General features: G+C 34.5%; 1 protein-coding gene across 1 annotated transcript in view; it reads right to left on the minus strand.

The window, feature by feature from the left end:
- Positions 1–1,611: 1,611 nt before the first annotated feature.
- Positions 1,612–23,966, minus strand: part of LOC142345368 (uncharacterized) — a 32,546-nt gene continuing 10,191 nt past the window's right edge. The window contains exons 5-8 of the mRNA XM_075397400.1: positions 15,938–16,130; positions 10,551–10,673; positions 2,277–2,456; positions 1,612–1,850 (exon numbers count right to left, since the gene is read on the minus strand). Coding sequence (XP_075253515.1) covers positions 1,804–1,850; positions 2,277–2,456; positions 10,551–10,673; positions 15,938–16,130 — 543 coding nt within the window. The 3' untranslated portion in view covers positions 1,612–1,803. The remainder of the gene's footprint in view (positions 1,851–2,276; positions 2,457–10,550; positions 10,674–15,937; positions 16,131–23,966) is intronic.

Below are 23,966 nucleotides of genomic sequence, written 5' to 3' on the forward strand. Positions count from 1 at the left end.
TTTTCAAGTGTATGGAATCACACTTATGCTTGATATTAACCAAGCCCAATTCGTTCAGTTCACTGCTTTATCTATTTGAAAATAAGATTCCAAGTGACAGTAGATTTGATTTTCTAAAAAAAGTCCGACTATCACTTTGTTGTTACCAGGTCTAAACCGTAATTATCGTTTATAGCGGTTCTAATGTCCTCGTATTGTAAAGTTTTTAATGCGGTCAGCTTGTTCTTAGCTTTCTAGTTCTTTTTACCCGTGCTCTTCAGTAATGTGTACATGGCTACCTCCGCACCACGGCGCTGCAGAGGTAGCCATATACACAATAATCCATTACTGAATTTCCCTTCTTATATATAATTACATATATATATATATATATATATAATATATATATACATTTATATATAATATATATATATATATATATATTATATATATATATATATATATACACATATATATCCACTAATATAGCACTCTATTTTCCCTTGAAATATTTAGTGCTGAAGGAAAGGATAGTGTTGAAAATATTTGAAGGGAAATTAGAGTTCTATATCAGTATATATATATATATATATATATATATATATATATATATATTTATATATATATATATATTTTATATATATATATATATATATATATATATATATATATATATATATATATATATATATATATATATAAGAAGGGAAATAGACTAATGTGTACATGGGTACCTCCGCAGCCCGGTGGTGTGGTGGAGGCAGGCATATACACATTATTCTCTTCTCAATTAGAGTTTCGATTTTCTTCCTCTGACTTGCAATTTGTTTGAAATAGAGTCTTTCATTCTTCAAAAACTATTGCATGACTTTCTATACTGTTCTTCAGTGTCAACACATTTATAGTAGAATAGCACTCTAGATTGAGAAGCAGTGCTAGTTTCCTCTTGTAAAATCTTAATCTGGTCTGCTTGTTCTTAGTTTCCTAGTTGAGCGATGGCTGGGGGGCGTTTTACCCGTGTACAAAAAGACAAATAATTAACAGAAGAATTTTTTGTCATTCGGTAGTTAAGTCTTATTACTTCACGTCTTGTGCAACCTCTCTTGAATCTTGAAATTTATAACTGGGTTTAGTTTAACGAAATTTTAAAAAGACTGATTGCAAGCTAAGCACCAAATCAAAATTTATTTTTGCCTGCGTTCAGATTGGAATCAAATGCCCACAAAACTAATAATAAAGAAAGATTGAGGACCAATGTTTTTGTCAACACCATTATTTTGCAGTAATGTTTTTGTGTCAAAGTGCAGGTGATGATAATCAGTCATCTGAGATCATTTTCTCAGCTAGTTCACTAAGTTTAAAATATTTCGGTTATTTACAATTTGGCTTCATCATTCGAAATAGCTCAAATAGGATCCGATGCAGAAGCAAATGAGTCAGAGCTTTTCTGAATTTGAGTCAGGATATTTGGTTCTATGAGTCAAATTACCGCTTCTTTGCCCAAAATAGACGACTTATGTTTCAACATATCGGGATTATGACTCGAATAAAAGCGACATTAATTTTCGGGTCATATTTCAGCCACAGCTCTCAGGGTAATAAACGGAAGGGGGTGTGGTTCTCGACAGCAAACCATTCAATAATCATTTCTTAATTTTCTGAAGTATACAAATAAATTTTAGAAAAGTTTTCACATATATTAAATTTTTATAAATACAAAATGATTCCCGACTTTTAATTACACCGATAAAAATAGTTTTAAAAGTATCACTGGTTCCAGCAACAGTTGTCAACCGTGCAGCTGGCCGCAATCTCCGTTCTCCATTATAACCACCACGGACATTCTGGCGATCCTATTTTGTCCCACACTTCTGAAACAAAGTCCAGCTTTCACTTAAATGTCACCGCTATCGATCATTTTCCTTCACTTGACTCTGATGCTGCGGTTGTAACACTGGTTTATGCGTCAGAAAAATCAGCTAATTGTTTGGTGAATGAAGTACAAAACCAAGAGGTGATCTATGATCAAAAAAAGTTGCAGTGCACGCTAGCTGAAAAAATCTGACGGAATTGGAACATGTGATCAAACCAATTGAAGAGAGATTTTCCGCTGATTGTTGATTGTTTGGATGATTACGTGATTATCCATTGCAAAGTCTTCTATGTCGTTCGAAAGCAATATATACACACATACTCACTCACCTCACACACACACACACACACACACACACACATATATATATATATATATATATATATATATATATATCCAAAAGCGCAATTGGCTGGTCTGCTACCTAAGTACAAGTCGGCCAGGTGATATTTCTTCTTCTGGATCTTTTTCTCCCTCATCATCTTGAACTGGTAGTAGTTCTGGTCCACCCAGTCTAGCTCACAATCTCCATTCTCTGGAAGTTTGACCCCGTCATTAAGGGCACTATTGTAGATTCGCATGTTTAGGGCAAACACATCACGGTCTGACAACACAGCATAATTATTCATTTAACATCATAATATATTTCACTGACGATTTCCGAATGTCCTCACTTAATTCCTATCCCGCAAGGACTCGCTGAAAAAAATGTTGGCAATAATCTTACAAAACAATTTGCTTAATTTGTTCACAAGCGCTGTAATTATGAAAAACATTCAAACATAAGAAATTGTCAATTTTCCTTGATTTTAATTCAACAAAAGCGTTTAAAACTCTTAAGAGCTTTTCGTCGCTTCACGCGCTTTTCTTCGTTTTGAAAATGACAATTAACAGTTTTTGTGGGCTTTAGAATGTAAGAAGTCATATCCAGTTCTCTGAAAAAACCTGACCGCCAAGAAGAGAGTCGCTTGCTATATGACAATAAAACTAAATTTTTTAGGCTTTCAAAGAGGGTTAAAGGATGCAAGACTGGGCCAACAGCAAGATATTTCAAAAAAAGTTTTCAACCAATTTTCTCTGAATTTTTTTTAAAAAAAGAGGATCTTTTCCGTTTGTGCCCCTCCCCCTCCCCCCAAGCTTACTGGGTGCAAATTATTTGCACCCCCAGACGCACGTGCCATATTTTTACCTAATGATTTACCATGAAATAACACGTGCTCTGTAATTGGGGGGAGCATAAGGTACTGGGGGGGGGCACAAACGGAAAAAATTCAAAAAAGCATTCAATGAAGCTCGTTGAACGAAAACTGGATATATTGTGCTAATATTTATGCCCACAGTCTGGGGGACGAAACAAAATAGATCCCATTTTTTTACAATTCTGATTCGGTGGCTTGCAATGAGGCCCTGTTGCTATAACGAGCATTTTAGAAAGAAATGAAAATGATCAAAATTAGAGCAGCTACTAGCTCGTTAGGTTGATTCTATGTCAACCCAATTATAGAGATAGGAAAGTTTGGAAAGTCTTACTATGCTCTCTTATGTTAAGCTAGCAATTCAAGCTCCAACTTGCAATCACGACTTAATAACTAGAGTTTATAGTCTAACACACACTCGCTAACTGGTCCAAAATGCAAGACTCTGACTTAGTTCTCTTATATAGAGCTATTCTCTCAAGTTCCATCTTATAATCGCGGCTTGTTTACTAGAGTGAAAACTCGAATACAAACCTAAAGCTGTGCATCGTGTCTCGACACTTAAATTTTATGGTTAAAGTTTTATGCCGGTCCCAAACCCTATATGGGTAACTCCTAGCTTGACATGTTGCTTCTATGTCAACATCGATTAGATGATAGTAAATTTTGGGACTTTTGTGGGTTGCGAGCTCCACAATCTAATAACTGATTGCAATCTTGTGCTCACCGCTGAGCCAACTGCTCTCAGCAGCGAGTTTTACTATGATCTTTCATATTCAGCTATCATTTCAAGCTCCATTTCTTGATTACAAATTACTGACTGTTACCTATACGCTTATAGAACGCCTGAATTTGTGCATCATATCTCCTCACTTAAAACTTCTAGTTAGAGCGTTATGCTGGGCCCATATATTATTAGAGCAATTACTAGCTCGTTATGTTGTTTCTTTGTCAACATTATTTTATTGAGATTAAAGTTTGGGACAGTTATGGGTTGCGAGCACCACAATCTGTTTTCATTGTACTCCTGTGCTCTCCACTGAGCCATTTGATCCACACTGCGAGAGTCCTACTATGCACTTTAATATTAAGCTACCATTTCAAACTCTATCTTATGATCACAACTTACTTACTACAGTGTATATTCTAAACAAGTGTGTACGAGTGTATACTCCGATATTGTGCATCACATCTCCTCTTCTAAAATTTCTGATTAAAGCAATAAGCTGGGCACCGAAAGCAGAATGAGCGTGTGCTGAATGATTTACGTTCAGCACAAGTTCTTTTTCACGTTACGGTGTAAAAAAACAACAAAGTTAATGTTTTTAGCGTGATTTACCACTCAGTACGCTCTTGTTCTGATATCACACTGTCTGTTCAATTTTTAGACAAGGTTTACTCTGTTTTAACTGTGAAACTTTGGGTTTACTCAAAATTTTCCTTGGCTTTCAATATTAGAATATTGTCGCATTCCTTCGATTACACAAGACAAAAGCACAGGATGGTAAAGATTATTCTTGATGGCAAAGTCTCTAAAAATTTTAGGCTCTGCGTCCTTCGCCAGAAACGAATAAAAACGAATAAACGAATAATCGTAAGAAACACATTTTTACAAAAAAACTTATTACAGGGAAAACGAGTAGCAGAGCTCCCTAAATCTATAAAACTTAAATTTGGTAAATTCAATTTTAGCTTGAACGCCATAATCCATTAATTTCTAAAGATTGACTTGTCTATGTGCGTATTATGCAACTATTGAAGCCCAAAGTCATTATCCAATGACCTCTATAGACTGACACTACATATTGATAGCTTGTCCGAATCGGCTGAATTTGAACAAGTTTGGAGGACAATGATGACTTCCGTGAATGGCTCTAGGCCCTCACAGAGTAATCGCTCAAATGATTCTATGTTAACACGGAACAATTAAACGTCGCATTTTGAAGAAACCTCTAACTTAAGGTTAATGGATTCAAAACACGGTCAATTTCAGAGTTACATTTTCATTGTGTAGTGTTATGGGTTAATGAACAAAATTCTAGCAAGAAAAGTAAAGCACTAATCAGTTAGTATCTGTTTCCAAATCAAAAGCAAACAATTGTATTCAAAGTTTATTATATCAGTTGGTTATGTATCGCTAGTTATAGCCTAATTAGTAATTAAATTTGAAACTAGCTATTAAAGTTTTAGATTTCAGCGAGTAAAGAAGAAGAAGAATTTATTTCTCCAAATAAAGCAAAAATAAGTATATCACATACACTAACAAAAACAATTTTGAAAAAAAATTACACTGACAATGTGACAATATGGAGATAACAACGGAACCACTGTGGCTCTCAATCGTTTTCCCTGAAATAATTTAATAAATGAACTATTTATATATTTTTTAAAAAATTAGGGGAAAATTTTACTAAATGTTTTTGATATCATGGGCCCAAAAACGCCAACAACTCGAATTCTAGAAGGCTTCGGACGCTCTTATTTTGCATGAAAAAATTCAAGTAAAAAATTAGTGTAGGCCCCGAGGGGCCTGCACCGCCAAAATAACATTTTTTTTAAATGTAAATTTTACCAGCTGACGATTATCCAAAATGTAGGAGTATTTAATTTGATGATAAAATGAAGAGATAAATTGTTGTGATACGCTTGTTAGATCATCAGTAATAATGCCTTGACGTTTCAGGATGTTGTACAGTCGGGTTGCTCTATACGACATGGAGTATCTTTTGATTTTTGTTTTATAGAAAGGCTCTTTAAGGAGCTGCATATTTACGAATCGCGTTACACGAGATAGACTTTCAAAACAAAGCATATCTTTAAGGTAACTCTTAGAACGTAGATTTTTTTTTAATGTCTTGAGGGTAAAATTCAAGAGATCGCAAATGTGCATTTCATATACCGTAAGTAACTGATTAGTAAGGAAAAGCTCCGACGACGAATCGAGCCGTTTTCTGAAAAAATCAGTGTAACTATTTTTTTCTGAAGTATATGAAGTCACTTCAAGCGAAAAAACCTGCAGCAGCCGTACACCAGGATAGCGTACTGTATAATTGAGCTGAGTGCTCAACTGCATACAAAGCCCTCAGAACAGTGTTAGTTGAGAGACAAAAACATGAAATCTTATATACTTCGCGAGACTAAAGACCATAGGCTGACCCATCACGCACTTTCCGGTTGACTTATATTTGTTGAACACTACACAAATTCATCTTCAATATATCGTGATCCAGAAATTGTATGTTGACCAATCACTGTAGAACATTTTTTTTCACTACAAAAAGGAGAAGGGCGAATTTGACAAACCTCCTAAAACGGTACATGCAAAAAATGCATAGTTCAGAGGAGCATATTGTCTGGCATAATTTCATAATTTCACATATCTTTTGCGTGGGTCGGGCAAAAGATATTGCATTTTTGGCCTGAGCAAAGTTCATTACATCTTTTTTGGTTGGCTAAAACTCGGCTCAGGGAAAAATTTAAAACCTATTGAGCCAAAAAACATTCAGAAGTGTAGTTTGGCTCAGGCATAACTTCTCCGAGCCAGTTTTTACCAGCGCCAGTTTTTAAATTCCCATCAGTTTTTTCACGAACTAATGTTTTCAATGGCCTGTCGTTTTGGTTAGTATTCTCCACTCTCTATTTTAGTTTTATCAAAAAATCTTGCCATGATAGAGGAGGTTATGGTCCATTTCAACGCTTAAAATGTCTGTGCGTAATTCGAATATCCAGACTTGTGTATGTTCAGGGTTCATTTGCTTAAACCCAATTCCACGTTTATTTCACTTCATTTCACTTTATTGTTTCCATACTTCTTGAGAAAAAAAACGGAGAACTTTTATGCTAGCCCCACTTTTTTTCAGACAATTTTTTCAGAGTTTTTTTAGGGCATCCCAAGTCAACCGTATGTGGTATCAATTTGAAGCTCTCTGCGTCTATGTTTTCAGCTAAGGAAGAAAATTCAGGAATTTTTTTTTAGAAAAAAATTTTACAGCATTTTCTATCCATAACTTCAGCCAAATTAGCCTAATTTTTGATCAAACTTAACAAAAAAATGGTCGAAACACAATAAATTACAACAACTACCGGTTTTTTTGACGGTGAATTTTAAAAACAAGTTTTTTATTGTCTCGTCAATGTCTCCAAATAGTACAGAACTAGAATAATAAAAAACGTTTTTTTAGAAAAAAGTTGCGACAATTTTTTATTCGAAACATGCATTTTTATGAAAATTTAGGCAATCCTTCGCCTTTGTTCGCCATACCTTTCATCCAACGCTCAGTTTGTTTCAATTTCTTGATAACGTTTTAATAAGCAGGGAGAAAATCATTTGAGATCTGTCTATTGATGGTTATTTACAAAAAAATTTTTGTAAAATTGAAAAGTTTTTAAGATAATTTATATCGAAACCGAAAAACTAATCAATTTTTAGGTTTAAAAGATAGCCTGTAATTTGTATGCAAGCACAATTGCTTGAATGCTATTCAACAATGACTCATTCTGCATTTTGGACTGTCTTGGACTACACAGAGATTTGAGACGAAATAAGATATTTTTTCGTCCATTATTAATTTTTGATCAACTTTTCTAGCCCTAATATTAATATTTTCATGTTTGCGTTCTGCATTGAAACAGCAACTTGTGGATAGCTCCACGTACTCAGTGAACTCTTATTGAGTTCCTTTTTTGTAAAATACATATTGCTTTGGGTGCAGTCTATTTTGAAGAACTCTTCACAGTTTTTAGTGACCTTGATGTCAATTAGATGTCCAATTTGAGGAAACAAATCAAACAGCAGAACGTGAATTCACACCGAAAACATCATTCTTCAGGGCGTGGACGGTTATTTTATTGAATTGCTGGGCTTTGATGACTGCTTTCAATCCTTTTTCAATATCAGAGTTCTTCACGAATGATATTAAAAAGCAACAAGTAATTTCCATTACTGATTAGCTCCAACTACATGAATCAGTTTTTATGAATCTGAAATTTTTTTTTGAATTTGAAAATACTTATTTTGAAAATAACGTTACCATTTTTAATTTTAGTACTCCTAATCATTGTCTTTTTCGACAATTTGCCTGATTATCATTAATGATGACAATATAAATAAAACACAGGCAGTTGCAAGTGATTCAGTGTTTCATTTATGATCAAGCAGATCACATGCTTTCAGAAGATACGTTCTTCAAAACAGTACATTATACTTTTTAAAATCTGTTGACTTGTGTTCTTTCTATGGTTCTGTTGTCCTGAGTGCTGCTGATAGTTTTGTCGAGTTTCAGATTAAAAACAGTTTAAAACAATTCTATCCTCCACTGTCCCCACTCTATACGTTTTTGCTAATTCTAACGTTGTTACTTCAGTAATCGAAAATTAACTAAGGTTAAAAAAATTAGTTGGCTATTGGTTAACGTTTTATCCTTCAGTCCGAAACAAAATGATTTGAATAGTATTAGATGCTGTCTGGTATAAAATATCGTTTTTTACCCATCTTGTAGGTAGCTTATGCTTCTATCAAACTAGATATTTTTATTTTGAGAATCTGAATTTTGTAGATTTGATGCTCATATAATAATAGTATATTCCTTCTCGGAGTGTTGAAGCGAAAACTAAATCATAGAACTTTTACCATTCATTAGAGTTCCAAAAAAGATTTTTAAGTTTAACTTCAAAGGCACATAAGCTACCAAAACCTTCTTTGATTTCAGTGTTGTCACATAGAGAAACATCTCGCAAGATAAGAAAAAGAAAGCTGAGATTTCTAATATAACTAGTATATTTTCTGCTATTACTTTCTTCCTAAATTAGTTTCATATTTTTTTAAATTTCGTTTTTTCTCACCTTTTTGTCAATTTTACAGCTATAAAACTAGCTAGTTCTAGAATAAGTGAATTGCCAACTGTTTTGAAATTTCAAATCACATTTGCTAATTTTGCCAGCTCTTCGCCTCTCCACGGTATTTTTTTTGTTCTAACTATTTTATCAGGTAATGTGATTGAATTATTAGGGTTCTTAGCTTTACCAATGTATAAATTTGGTTTTTTTAAATTAATTTGTAACCACATGTTTCAAGCAGGCCTGACATTTATTTCCCAATTTGGTAAACCCCTTCTGTTTTATCGTTAGCAGAACACTTCAGTAGTCATGAAACCAATTAGTTAATCAGAGCTTTATTTTTGTTGTTTTTCCTTGCTGGGATTTTATTCTAGGGCATGTCCTGCTAGGTTGATGAAATTCTCAATCTGATGGATTCTTTTAATCTGTTTTCGCCGTTTGTTTATACAATTGCCCAAAATTTTGACTTGTGCGTGTTGTTTTATACTTTTGTTTTAGCACACCAACGTATAGGGATGTTGCAATAATAAACTTGGGAAAAATTGAGACACTTTTGTCCCCTTGATAATGTAAGCCAACAAGTCAAAGTAAATGCGACAATTATTTAACAAAAGTTTCAGTTTCGTATTTTGCAAAGTGTTACGGTACGGCTAAAGCAAGCTTGATAAGTGAAGGGTCTTACTGATTACATCTGACTTGGAGCTTTTATTATTTAATGAGTTCTGTTTTTTCATTAGCTAGATAAACCATTTTTTGTTAAAACTATTGTAGTATAACTTCTGCAGCCACATTTACTAATGTTTTTGACGAATATGTTCTTGCTGAAAACAGAAAAGTGTATGGAAAACAGTTAACGTTGATTTATAAGTCATCACTTTGACTTAGAATTGTAACAAAATCATTAATTTATCAAATAGTTATAGATAAAAACTGTTGAAGCTCAATCAAAATGGTATATAATGCAAAACAGTTCAAACTTAAAGGTTTAGTGTAAGTTACAACACGTTTTACGAAAACTCTTTTGATAATTTTTGTCATAATTTAAGTGCAATTAAGTAGATCGTAATTCAAGGTTTGTTAGTCAGGTTTTATGCTTCCTCTGAAAACTCAAATATTTTTCCGTTGTGTTTCTGTTTCAAACTTCAGCTAAATAACTTTAACCTTTTTCTTGGCAGCTTGCTGAAAACAATGTTTGGTGTTGAAACAGACGTTTCTGAAATATTTATTTCGTTATATTGATTTGATATATATTATGATTTCAATTGCGAATGTATGCGAACATCCTGTGCCACGCACAGAACAAGCGAACCTTCTTGTTTCACCTTCGTTTTACAACCTTCTCTCTTTCCTTTCTTTTCATATTTTTTAACGGTGAATATCAAGACTCAGAATATCTACTAAAGAACGCTGAGTGCGCCTAATGCAACGTTTTTCTGCATATTCTGACAATAAAGCCGAGAAAATTATCGTCCTCGCCTAATCTCTGCCTATATTGCTTTCTTCGTGGCATGTATTCAGTAGGAAAAGCAGGATTTTAAAAAATTCTGCTATTCTCGACAAGAAAACGAGCAGTTTTACAGAGAAATTGAAGTCTGCTGTTAGTACTGCAAAAAGGACACAAATTTTATCATGACAATTGAAGCGCACTGTGGTTCAATTGAGCTTACGCATGCATATGATCCAGTGAGGATGGGCACATGGATAGTCATCCAGGCCATTGCCCTTCTTCAGATGGGTAGTCCCAAACTCCTTCCTGCACAAACATGCCTCTTCTCCACTCTCACCCAATACTAAACACAGAAAAATGTTCAGAATGTAAATATAATATAGAATGTTGGTGGACTGGGTCCTGCCCGTCATTCTGGGTAACAAATATCAGAGCTAAAACTATGAAAGAATGAATGAACCATTATGTGTAAATTTGCACCAATTCTCCTCTATGCTAAGTTTCAGACATTGCTGTGAGTTTTAACAAAAATGCGGAGAAATCAAAGTCTGGTGAGCAAACAATTCCTAAAAAAGAGAGAGAAAATGGTGAAATGTAAATTAATGTTTCCTGTTTAATCACTAAAACATGTTTGTTAAAATTAGAACAGCGAATTCTGAATTATTATCTTTGGTGTAACGAAGCAAATGATTTTCGTATTTGGTCCTGCAATGCAATGAGAACAACGTTCACATACTTAACGTACTTAAATACGTTCACGTACTTAACGCCAGGGCAAAATCAGTACTGGGCTATTGCATGTCTTGGTATTAGAAGATTAAGAGCTATGATCATAACATTGCGGTCACACGTTTCCAAATTCAAATCGTTTTTTAAAAACTATTTCATAACCATTCTTTTTAATTGTTAGTGGATAGATATCTGATCTTTTGTATCCAATAATCTACATCACTGCAAGCAAAACTGTCATTCATACCGACTATCGCGTCAACAGTTTGCAAAAAACTGGGTGTGACGTCAATTGTCCAATAAGAGGTAGTATTTAACAGTTGAATTTATCGTATGATGACAAAATTGAGGACTCCAATAATTTTTAGTCCACTGTGTTAAGTTTATGTGATAATCCTACAGACAAACAATAATGTCACTATATTCAACAAAATTGCTTCGTTTTTTGACACCCAAAACACCCAAAACTGAAAGAAATTAATTTGGGACCGAAAATCTGTACACCCCCTCCCAATTGTCGAAGGGAAACCCGGAGCAACCAAAGTTGTTCCCACGTGGTTATGGCAACCTCTAAGTTATCCATGAACCCAACGAATATAAGTGCATCACATCCACAAGTGTGGCTAATAGCACTTATATGGTGCGAAAGTGGACTTTTCCAAATTTTATATGCTTAAAATAAAAAATCAAAACGTGTTATTTTTATGATCATTCAGGCATTCGTTTACAGTCAAAGGCCACAGAGACGATTAAACAAAAGCCTTGCAAATACCATCAACACAAGGAGCACTTGAAGTATTTGGCGAAGTTACTTGACATTTGGTATGAAAACAATGACTTTAATTAACCAATCAGCCATTAGTTAACATTATGTTAGATATGATTTTTAAAAAAATTTCACTTTCAGCGAAATGAACGAACAGAGCGCAAAGATTTTATCTAGAGTAAATAGAAACTGTTAAAAACAGTTGGATCTCAGATTGATTAAAATTTGGTTGTGAAAAAACTGGCATTTTTTGTGGTAAGTTTTACCAGATCGTAGTATTGTTCCTAAGTTAGCTGAGCTTTCTTAGAAAGTTCCTGCAACAATATTATAGTTAACTGAAACTTAATAATTTTTACAACGAGTTTGAGCGTAGTTCATCACTCAGGTTATTACTAAATTCAATTAGCTAAGGTAACAGTCCTTTAATACGTCCGACAGACTAATGGCTTGACTAGATGATTAGTCAATTGGGTTTAGTAAAGAACCAGGCAGGCGTGAATCTCAACAACCAGGCTGTGAACATTGGTTTTCACCGCGACTCTGCAACAGCCGCAAGATTTGAACCCCAGACCTGGACATCCACATCCATACGATTAACAACGAATCTTCTATTCGATTTGCTGGACCGAAACAACACAACAGCCCAAAGATCAACAATCATCCGGACATCAATTCGGACAAATTTGAAGCGCAGCAACTTTGGAAAAATAATTTAGGAGAAACAGAATCAACGAAAATTAACATCGAGATTTTTATGGTAAGAACCTACCAAATATCTCTAGAAATCAAAATGTCAATAATAACCCGGAAGCAAAACGATTTACGCAAGCAAACGATAAAAGTTTTGGGCCAAAAATATTACCCCGATTACTACTGTCATAACAAGTTCAGAAGAGAAATCGAAAACAAAACAGATTGAAGCAAGGACCACCGCTTCAATTTAGTGAGCAACGCTTTAAAGCAGCATTTACTGAATCCAACAAAGAATTACGTACAAAATTTGAGAGCAATCAACTCCTAAATTTAGCCTAGTGAACGCCAATTTGCAAAATGAAGCAAACCACTTTTGACTCAGAACAAGTGCAAAATAAAACAGTTTTCTTCACAAAATGGTTTAAGATTTTTAAAACTTCCCGTTTTAAAGAATGAGCTTCAGAAGCTACAAAATCCGTCAATTGTCGCTAACAGTCAGGAACATGTTTTTGATATTCTGCTGGAACATAATGTTCTTGCCGAAACAAGACAGAAGGATGTTCAAAAGGAACGCAAAATCACTGTGGACCAACAGTCAAGCAACTGCGAAACATAACGAAAAGTGAGTCCATAGAAGAGCAGATTGCCTACCCTGTTGTCTGCGTATCTCGGAAACCCATCTTATGCATGAGAGAGAGAGAGAGAGTATGGGTTGATTAACCACTTCATCTTCACTGTGATGAGTGAATAACAAGACTTTCAGAATGAAAAAATTATAAAGCAACATTGTTCACCAGAACCAGTTAAAAAACCATTGCGGAGAAAAATGAAACAATTTCTGCAAGCAGTCCCTATAAATATTTGATGCGAGTTTTGAAGCCAGAAGAAGTTTCCAAAAATGAGGAATATACGGTGGAAGGAAGCTCATAACCGCAAAGAGGGCTACATTAAACCAATTATTGACTTTTGAGACAATATAGTGAATCCAAAGCAGAGTCATTCCGAAAGACATGAACTCATCAATGAAAACAATATTTCCAAAACGGAAAAAAATTGTTTTCCGCTACGAAAACAATATACCAGAAGTTCGCAGTGCTGGTGACACCCTGTCAATTGCTGGTGGTTGTAATTTGTTACTCTTTAAAAAAATATAGCTCAAAGGACGGGCCGGCGTCTATATTAGGCATAAGACATCAAACAGCAGCCACATACAAAATTTTTTTAAATAGCTTCATGGAGGCCCCCTTTTTTAAATGTACTTGCAAACCAATCGAAACTGCGAATATATTTGAATTTTGAAACAAACTGCTTCAAGTGAAAACTACTTAGATCTGGAAGCTTCTTCCAAAAAGACCCTATCATATGCCGAAATGATCTGGAAAAAAATGGAATTCGGATTATTCTCCACAACGGAATCAGAGGTCAAAATGGTCGCAAAGAATGCGCAACCAAGAATGCGAATTATTGAACAAAAAACTTGGATTTTACGAAAACTCGAAAGAAACACAGAACTAAAAAATTCTAAAAGTTGGGACCGAAGACACCTCGTATTTTTGGAGGGGAAAGCCGAATCGACGAAAGTTATTAATTGATTAGGGTTACCTCCAGGCCAACCATGAACCTAACGAACAAAATTGCACAGTAGTGTGCACAATTTCCCAAAAGTGTGGAATTATCTCTTGATATGATGCAAAAGATGACTTTTTTTCTGTCCTTCAGAAAGTTTTTTCAGTCAAAATGTTTATAGTGTTATCTTTGTGATATCTTAGACGTTTCTAGCAGTCAGAGGTCATTTATAAGTATATACATATATATATATATATATATATATATATATATAAATATAAATATATATATATATATATATATATATATATATATATACATATATATACATATATACACATATATATATATATATATATATATATATATATATATATTTATGCATAAATAGATATGTATAATATATATATATATATATATATATATATATATATATATATATATATATATTTGTATATACGTTTATGTATATATATATATATATATATATATATATATATATAATGCACCTATACCTTAGCAGTTAAAATCAATGTTTAAAGCCCTTGAAGTATTTATATGGCGTACATGTATTGTACTTAGAACCATTCGCAGATGTTACAAAGAGTATTTGGTTATCAGCTCAGCATGACCATAATTTGTTCCCTAATCGGGTTTGGTCTTGTGGTGTTAAATATTGATATATCATGGTTTTGGCGAAGTTGCTATGTTATTTGCGTTTTTTTTCTAGAAGTTAGCATTATTGCTATCGTTACCTGAAGCCCTAAAAATTTCAGTACGAGATTGAACTTTATTTATCACTTAGCAACTTCGCCAAAACTTAAGGTACAGTCCTTTAAAACGTTCGAGCGACTAATTGTTTGGCGGGATTATCAGTCAGTTGGGTTGAGTTAAGAACCAGACCAGCGTAATAATGGCAAACCAGCCTGTGAAAAGTGTGTCCCTCCGAGATTCTTTTGCAGCCACAATGGATGATGTTCTTATTTTGAGGCACATTCGCCGTGAGAGTAATTTCTTGTTCGTCGGAGGGAGTACTTAGGTGATAACAAAAAGTAACCACTTAGTAACCCTCTAGCGTGAGTGTTCTACAGGTCGCGTTTCAATTTTTCAAAATCTTGTTCTATCGAGAAGCAGTAATCTAATATGCAATTACAAGCCTGATTTGAAAACACTGGAATTTGGATAAAACTGTACGAAACACTCTTAATCAGGTTAACAGTTTTTAGAGCAAAAATTTTTCGATATTTCTTTAAGTTTACAGATGGCGTATACTTTGTATTCGTTTATAGAGCAGTGCAATGACTAAAAATAGTCAATATTACTAAAATGACGTCAAAAATCTCTGAACTGTTTCTGGATAATTTGCTATCAATCAAATGATATGTAATTTTACTGGACAGTTTGCGTATTCTTCACTATTAAAGAGCAGTTTTGTTCGTCGGTCAGTGGATTGTGTTCTTTTTAAACTATCGAGAATTTTGAGTAGCTTCCATCCAGCTCTTGCTTTCCCCCTCTCTCGTGACTACCTCAACCCCCCCCCCCCCCCCGCGACTCAATTTGATCTGACCAGAGCTGGCTTCGGTCGCGTGCCTCAGCCTGGGTACTGCTTTTGACACTTTGAATTAGTCTTTTCACTCAGCCGTACATAAGGGCATCGTTCCAATACATAAATAACTTGGTGCTCAATAGTCTTATTTTTACTTAAACACTGGTTTTGAAGAGATTATGATTTGGTTCAGGACAAAGCCCTCGATCCTAAATAACTGTGGTTTTAGGGCAAACGCAAAAACTGTTGAATTTTTAACGACTGTTGTAGATTTCAAAGTAGCAATTTGCATCAAAGCCAAACCTACATAAGTTATTTGGCTGCGAGTGTCGAAAGAGACTTTTGTCGATCGCATCTCCGGAGTACATGTTCACGTAGGAGTCCTTAGCTGACCCGTACTTTCTAATGTAGCCAGTCCAGAAACCCAAGGCATCCCAGTACGCCGAGTCATTCTTCATTTGTTCTCCATACAGTTTGAAGAAATGGTTTCGAAGAATTTGCTGAAAATAGCAGATATAGCCTTGAGTTATGTTCCACAAATTTTTATGTAATAAGACGCATCGCAAAAAAGGCTTGCTTATCCAGGCTTGCAAAGGCTTGCAAAGGCTGACTTCTCATGGTAGACCGAAAAGTAATAGATTCAGTTACCAAAAAGTGTGAAAAATGCAAATTCATTTCATTTGAAATTTACTTTAACTTTCTTAGAGTTCTTTTTTTCCATAAAACTTTGTTTGTTCAGTATTTTTTCAGGGAACATACACCTGCTGATTGCTATACCACCACTAATTCTGGTATTTTATCGCAAAAGTAAAAAAAAACCACCGAGTGTCTCTAAAACTGGAAAAAAAGTAAATTGTCTTTTTTTCAAAAGCCTGTCTTTTTTGTAACCTTAGCCCAATTTAAAGTCTTTCATTTTGAAGAAAAAAAAACTAACATTGACTAACTTTACATATATGAGCTGCTTTGCAGAAATTTGATATTCATCACCAAAATTCTAGTAATTTCTCTCGTAAAATTATGTTAACTCCCAAAGTGAAGAATGATTTTTGCAGCAGTACCATTTCACTTTGCATACAATTTTTATATATGTCCAAAAAATAGCATTTAGTATGGAAAACAAGGGACAAAGGAAACTGAAAAAAAGGTTGAAAATGGATGTTTTTACAGGTATTTTGTTAAATTTCTACTCACTGCCCTAAATTTTTTTTAAATGAGCAAAATTGGACAAATAATTATGACAAAAGAGTCTTACATATGATCAACGTTAAAAACTATTCTCAAATTAGTTTTGCTACCTTTTCAATCAGAATATTGCTGCATTTTCTGCACATATATTACAAAAACAACATCAACAGTGAGAAAATGTTAAATTTTAAATGTCATAAAAGGAAATTTTTCATGCGTTGGGTTAAGAGATTATTGTAATCAGGAAACCATTTGCTGACAATAATGGGCTATATGTTGAAAAGCTGAATGGAATCAATTGACGCTCTCATTAAAAAAAAGCGCAAACTCTTTTGTCAGATTCACAAAAACTATCAAATTATTGAACATTCTTTGAAATTTATCTGCAAATGCAAATGTTTCCTAAGACCCAACAGCAGGATTTATTTATTTCTTCCAAAAGATTAGAAATCATAAATAACTGTTCCTCAGACAAAATATGGGAGCCATAGTAATCATACATAGTATTTTATGTCAATATCAACGAGGAGAAACAATTGCATCAAAAACTGAACATATTTTATAGAAAACTGACAATTACTGGAAAGAAAATCAACTCACTTTGAATGCTGATAAAACAGAACTACTTTATTTTTCTACCAGGGACGAATTAAAACCAAAAGTTATTTTTAACTGAATTTTAATGAAATCTGCTGAGAGTTGTCGTTATCTAGGAATACACCTTGACTCAAAATTGACCTTTGAAGCACATCTAAATGTAGTTCTAAGAAAATGGCGACCGCCATTCGCTCAGAATATCTGGTAAGAAACCATATACTTTTGGAAGTAAGGCTGCAAGTTTTCAAACCTTTAGTCCTGTCTCATTTGTCGTTCAGTGGAGTTTATTTACAAACATTGTCAGCATAAAGCTAACAGCGTATAAATCGACAAATTAATTGGGGAATAAAAGTGTGTTATATGCGTCGTAAATTCGATCCTTGTCAAATCGCATGTCCTACCAGCTGAATTAATGATTTCAAAGTTTAGTATTTTCAAACTCCACCTAGACCTGAATCAGAGGATAGTATCAGAAATAATTAAAAAATGTACAAACCACCTACAGTTAAAACAGAACAAACGGACAAAACAGCTGATAATAAGAACGCAAAACTATACAAAGCAGAGTAAAAGATCTTTGATCTTGAAGAGCATACAAAAATGGAATAAGTTACCCTTTAAAGTAAGAGTGATGGAGAACAAAACTCTTTTAAAGAGAATTTTAACAGAGTTTTTTCAACGTCAGCATGAAATTTTTCCAATAGCGAGACAGTTAGGATCATTCCTGTCTTATTTTTATACATAGTGGAACGAACAGCTTCATGGGTAACGTCAATTAATAAACAGAAGATTAATGTATAATTTTTGATTAATTCAATAAATATTCCTGACTTTTCTGAAGGCACGTAAACTTTAACCCTTCGGTTATATTATTAATTTACATGTTTGAGAAAAAGCAATTTAAAAACAACAGCAACAACAAAAAAAATTAATCCAGTTCCGTCTACCGAAAATTTGATTTAAGAAAATTAATATGTAACTCCAATTACACATTTTTTGACGCCTTGCATGAGACTTAAAATTTTCCAAAGAAAATTAATCCTATGATATTATTCACATATGTTACCATTTACTCAAGTTATTCCTCTATGAATAGAGATATGACATTACTGACAACAGCAAATATATTTCAAAACAATCTTCAAAAACTTTACCTCACAGCCCGGGCAACAAGCACGAACGCTTGGAAACTCCTAAATATTAGGGTCCTTTTCAAAACAAAAACATTCAATAACAAAAGATATCAGTAAAGACAGTGTTCTGTTCAAACTTTGCCAGACAATTTTTTGCCGAATGGATTAAAACAGTAAAAAACAACAAAAAACACGTCAGATTAAAAATTGAAAAAATTTAAATAAACATGTTTTGTGAAAATGTTTCAATGCGAGTTTTAACTAGTTCGTATAACAGTTCACCATTGATAAGGCCAAAATTGAAAGTTTAAAAACTTTTACTCTGCTAACCAAACCTAACGCAAAACTGAGTTTTTAGTCGGTATAAGGTCGTGTCTTGAAAACAGAACAGACACTTAACAGATAAGATGCAGTAAATTTTGTACACCCCAAGTGGGTTACCGAATTCGTGGAAACCATTTTTGTTTAATTTATTAAAATTTTGTCTAGGTACAGATTTTCTTTACTTTCAGATTTTAAAAGAATAAACAATATTTGAAGTTAATATACTACAACAATTATCAACTTTTTTACAATGTATATTCGACACTCAATTATTTAACGTTCGAAAAACTCATGCAATGTCAAACCTTTTTGATACCTGACCTGCGTGATTATAAAAGTAATTTTCTATATTGTGGAATTTGGGAAATCCTACTTTTCTCACAAAAATGTTGCAACAAAAATGGATTAAACTTCAAATTTAAAAATCGGTCCGCAACAAGTTGTTAGCATGTATATTGGGTGGCGTTTGAACAACATTTGGTGAACCAAATGTTAGTGAGACAAATAGATGTGGATCTAAAGGTTGAGTAGGAAAGAAAATTTGTTTCTCGGGAAGTTAGTTTTATAAACCTTGGCTATCTCCCAGCATAAACGGCCAAAAATGTGTGCAGTTTTCAATCACTGATGGATCCTTATGTTGAAGAAATTGAGTTGGAGGAGGAAACTAGTACACGGGCAATTGTTCATTTTGAAAGTAGCAGAGGCATAGTCCAGAGATTCCGAGGGAAAGATGGCCAAGATAGATCTCAACTATCTTCGAGGGGTTATGGAGAATGTCTGTATTGGGATACAGCACGAGTTTTTGAATTGGACGAAACAGACACGTCGACTGCTGACCGGAACGAGGTGTTTGACAAAGCACTTCACTTCGAGAACGAGGGCAGCAACACGAACTGAGGCTCCAATGGTGTTGTGTCGTGGGAGACAGCTGAGGTGTTCAAGATACAAAAGCCAACAAAATAGAACGCCCATTGGATTTAAAAGCTTGACCACTGCATATCGCCAGAAAAAATTACTCAGAGGACCATTAACGAATTACAGAAACGACCTCAATTGGTTTCGATGGCGAGAACGGAAAACTTTTAAAGAGTGTTTGAACATACGGCACCAGCGATCAGGATCGAATTAAAGTTGGGCAAGACTCGTTATTTGTTTTAAGAGATAAGGGCACTACAGCTTTAAACGTGTTTGAAACAGTTGATTTATTGAAAAAGATCCAAAACAGGCAGAGCTTGAGATACCATTGTGATTGGGAGTGTACATTTGTTTGTCCTCGAGTTGAAACAGCATTGGCGTTGGTTAATATGTTGACAGACATTTTTCGCAGCTATAACGAAGTAGTAGACACTATTAGTCAAACGCATCTTGGGGAAGGAGGAGGCAGTGATGTCTTGGATGAGCGAGTGCGTGTGGAGTCTTGGTATCATTTGTCGGTTTTCAGACATCAGTTGAAAACGTTTAGAGTTGGTTAGAGTTCGAAAAAGTCGAAAAAAGTTAATGATTCACGGAACCCAGCAGCAAAATCGAAAAATTGGAATCAGCAAGACCAAATTTTATGATGTTCTTTGGTAGAAACAAACGAGTTGAGACAAGAACCAGATTTGAAGGAACTCAAGCAAGTGTTTAAAGATTGCGTTTCAAGGTCTGAAAAATGTCCATTAGTTCCGGAAAGTGCAATAAACATATCAAAATTTTCTCTGCGTAGTGAAAATATGCAGTGGAAAAATGTCCTCAAGAAGACAAAAATGTTTAAAGTTCAGTAAATGCCGAGCATACAAAAAGGTCCTTGCGGAAGTGTGAGAAGTTGAATGAAACAAACAGAAAGCAGATTGAGCTAGGCAAAAGAAGGGAACACTCCAGTACTGAGGAATTGATGGACGATACAGAAGTAGAGGAGGCGCAACCAGACCTGAAAACCCGTGTGTTGTATATGATCACAACCGAAGTGTTGGACTTTTGATCTACTCTTGACAGTGAAGCTGGAAGTTCCGTGGAACAATCAAGAACCATTAATGGCATGACCTCAGATAGAGGGGAGGGCAGATACGCGGAACCGAAATTGAATAACGGAGTCGAGGGAATAGAGGAATGTCAGTGAATTAATGAGGGAGATACAAGGCACAACAATATGTGGATGGTTGAAAGAGACTCCGATAACCAATGGTTTCAATTGGGAGCGACGTTTAACTGCGTTCGTCAGGGCCAAAGCCATAGAAAATAATGTAATCAATTCTCTTTGGGGTCTTCAATCGACTTTGAAAGCAGAAGCGAGGAAGTCAATGCAATGCCTATTATGTTGTCCCCACCTGTTGATAGCACACAAGATGTAGTCTACAACAGAAGGGGGACTCTCAGTCAGTAGTCGATTTGATTTATGCGTTGATGGGATCGACGGGCGATGTCCACAGCAGAAGGGAGGAGCTCTGTCAGAAAGGATTCTGTTTCAACGATAATTGAGACTCAATGTCACAAGGGACAATGTGGCTTCAGACAATTTGGAAGGAGAGATGGAGCAGGACATTCCTTCAAGCATCGAAGAAAGAAATATTTTGAAAAAGTACAAACAGTTTCCTAATCTTCAGCACAATAGCTTAATAATTTAGTATCTAGTTTTGTGTTTCAAATTAGTTTCTGTGTCTAACAAATGGTCGTTAAAGTGATAGAGTTAGATTGAAATATTAGTTAATGGTAGTAAGATTGTTTAGGTGGCGAAAAAATTGCTGGGTATTGTAATCCAAACTATAACGGGTAGAGGTTGCATGGAGTATCAGTTGTTAAACACAAAAACTTGGTTTTTGAATATTAGGTAGAGCTCATTAGTTGCATAGTTTACAATATGAACTTCTTGACACGTCTAGATAAGTGAGTTGAACCAATTTAATTGAATTTACAGTTACTAAATCCTTCAAACAGAATTCTTGTTGAGATGGCCGGAGTAAATGATGAAAAGATTCGATGTTTCAAATAACCAGTTATTGTGTAGATAAGACGTAACAGAAAGTTATATTGAATTGCCTATTTATTAATTGTTATTTTTGTTTTATCTATAAACAGAGACAAATTTTTGACTTGCGTAATCCTTCTGGTAGCTTTAGCCATTTTTGTTCATTTGAAAACAATTGATGTAAATTTGATAAACGTTCTAGAGTAATACGTTGGTGCACTATTCACATTTAATTGTAGATAACGACTGTTCAAAAATTGTTCTATTAGGCCTAATAATATTAGACTAATTTAAGTGAATAAGTCTGATGTGATGGGTTGTGGAACTAATAAAGAAAAAGTAAGGTATGCATGAGGAAACATCTACTGACAAGGGAGACTAGAAGTATCAAAAGGACAAGTAGAATATTTTTAAGATTAAGGTTGGTTAAATTTATGTCAAATGCCAGTTAGCAATTATTCGGGTGAATAATGATCTAGAAGGCAGGCGTGCAGAATTTGGCAAATCCTACTTTTCTAAAAAAAACGCAATAAAATTGGATACAAATTGAAATCCAAAAATCGGTCCGCAACAATTTGTTAGCATGTATATTGGGTTGCGTTTGAACAATTTTTGGTGAACGGAATGTCAGTGGCACAAATCAATGTGGATCTAAAAGTTGAGCAGGTAAAATAATTAGTTCTTCAGGGGGTTAAATTTTATAAACCTTGGCTATCTCCGCGTTTTTGTCGTAGCGTGTTTCAACATAGTAGAGTATTAGGCCATACATAGGAGTCATATTATTCGTTGTCACTTTTGGAAAATTTTTTCTAGAAACCATAGGGGACTTAAAACTTCCAAATAAGGCTTAAACTTTTGATTTGAGTGGCTGACCGATTAATTAATTGGTAGCATCGCAAGTCTGATACTGCTTTTGTTTTAGTTTGAAAAGCTTGAGTAGAAGTCAACAATGTGTATAGAAGGCGATCAAGCCATTCAATTGTTCTTTTGAAGTTGTAATAAACACTACTTCAGAACGTCATAACTAATGTGGTCCACAATGCGAATTGAATAGATACGTTTGTTAGAAATTTCTTGTACGTTGTTGCTTGATTAGTTACTAAGGAGTAAAACAACTTCACAAAAACGTAACCATAGAAACAGCTGTAGCTTAGGAGTCGACCTGTAGAGATGTTGTGAAAGCAAAAACATTGTTGAGAGAGTTGAATTGACTTGATAAAACCAGAACGCAGGTTTGCGCCACTGGAAATCAGAACACCGAGAACACCAGAGAACCGCAGTTAGATCAAGTGTCTATATTGAGATCTGGTAGAATTGAGAGAATGGTAGCTCTTTAGTTGTGAGTTTGGTTACAAAATTAAAGTTGAGAACCATCTTTCATAATAAAACCCTGATTGATTTTTGATTTGATTTTGTGATCTTTTACATTTCTTGTTCATTCATTTGATGTTATTTGATTACTTGAATCATCTTATTATTGCAACTAGAGTATCTTACAGTCGACAAGAGCAGAGTGGGGACAAAAGAACCCTTTGTTAGAGGTCTGAGAGCCATGAAAAAATCCCTTTCAATTTGCTAGAGTTTTGGGCGCTAGGCAGTCCCCAGCTAGTCAGCCTAAGCGAAGTACAAAATTCTACATATATTAAAACCTATCCCGAAATGGTAAAACCTGTCCCTTTTACACTTTTCAGCCTTACGGTGAAATTTTACCCAAAAGCCTCTAGAGTAAAAAGCAAAAATTGGACCGCATAACATGTGCATTAGAAACAGGACACGCAGGATCAACACAAGCTGCATTTCCGTTCTTATAGTCAGAAGTTACGCCGTTATGTGAAAAACTTAGAAAAAATTAATTGTACGGGGAGCAAAAAATTCACTATTAACTATGAACACAGACAAATTTTTGACTTGCGTAATCCTTCTGGGAGCTTTAGCCATTTTTGTTCATTTGAAAACAATTGATGTAATTTTGATAAACGTTCTAGAGTAATACGTTGGTGCACTATTCACATTTAATTGTAGATAACGACGGTTCAAAAAGTTTTCTATTAGGCCTAATAATAATAGGCTAATTTAAGTGAATAAGTCTGATGTGATGGGTTGTGGAACTAATAAAGAAAAAGTAATGTATGCATGAGGAAACATCTACTGAC

This window comes from Convolutriloba macropyga, chromosome 9 (assembly GCF_964194025.1).
Source record: "Convolutriloba macropyga chromosome 9, txConMacr16.3, whole genome shotgun sequence".
In the NCBI taxonomy this organism is placed as follows: Eukaryota; Metazoa; Xenacoelomorpha; order Acoela; family Convolutidae; genus Convolutriloba; species Convolutriloba macropyga.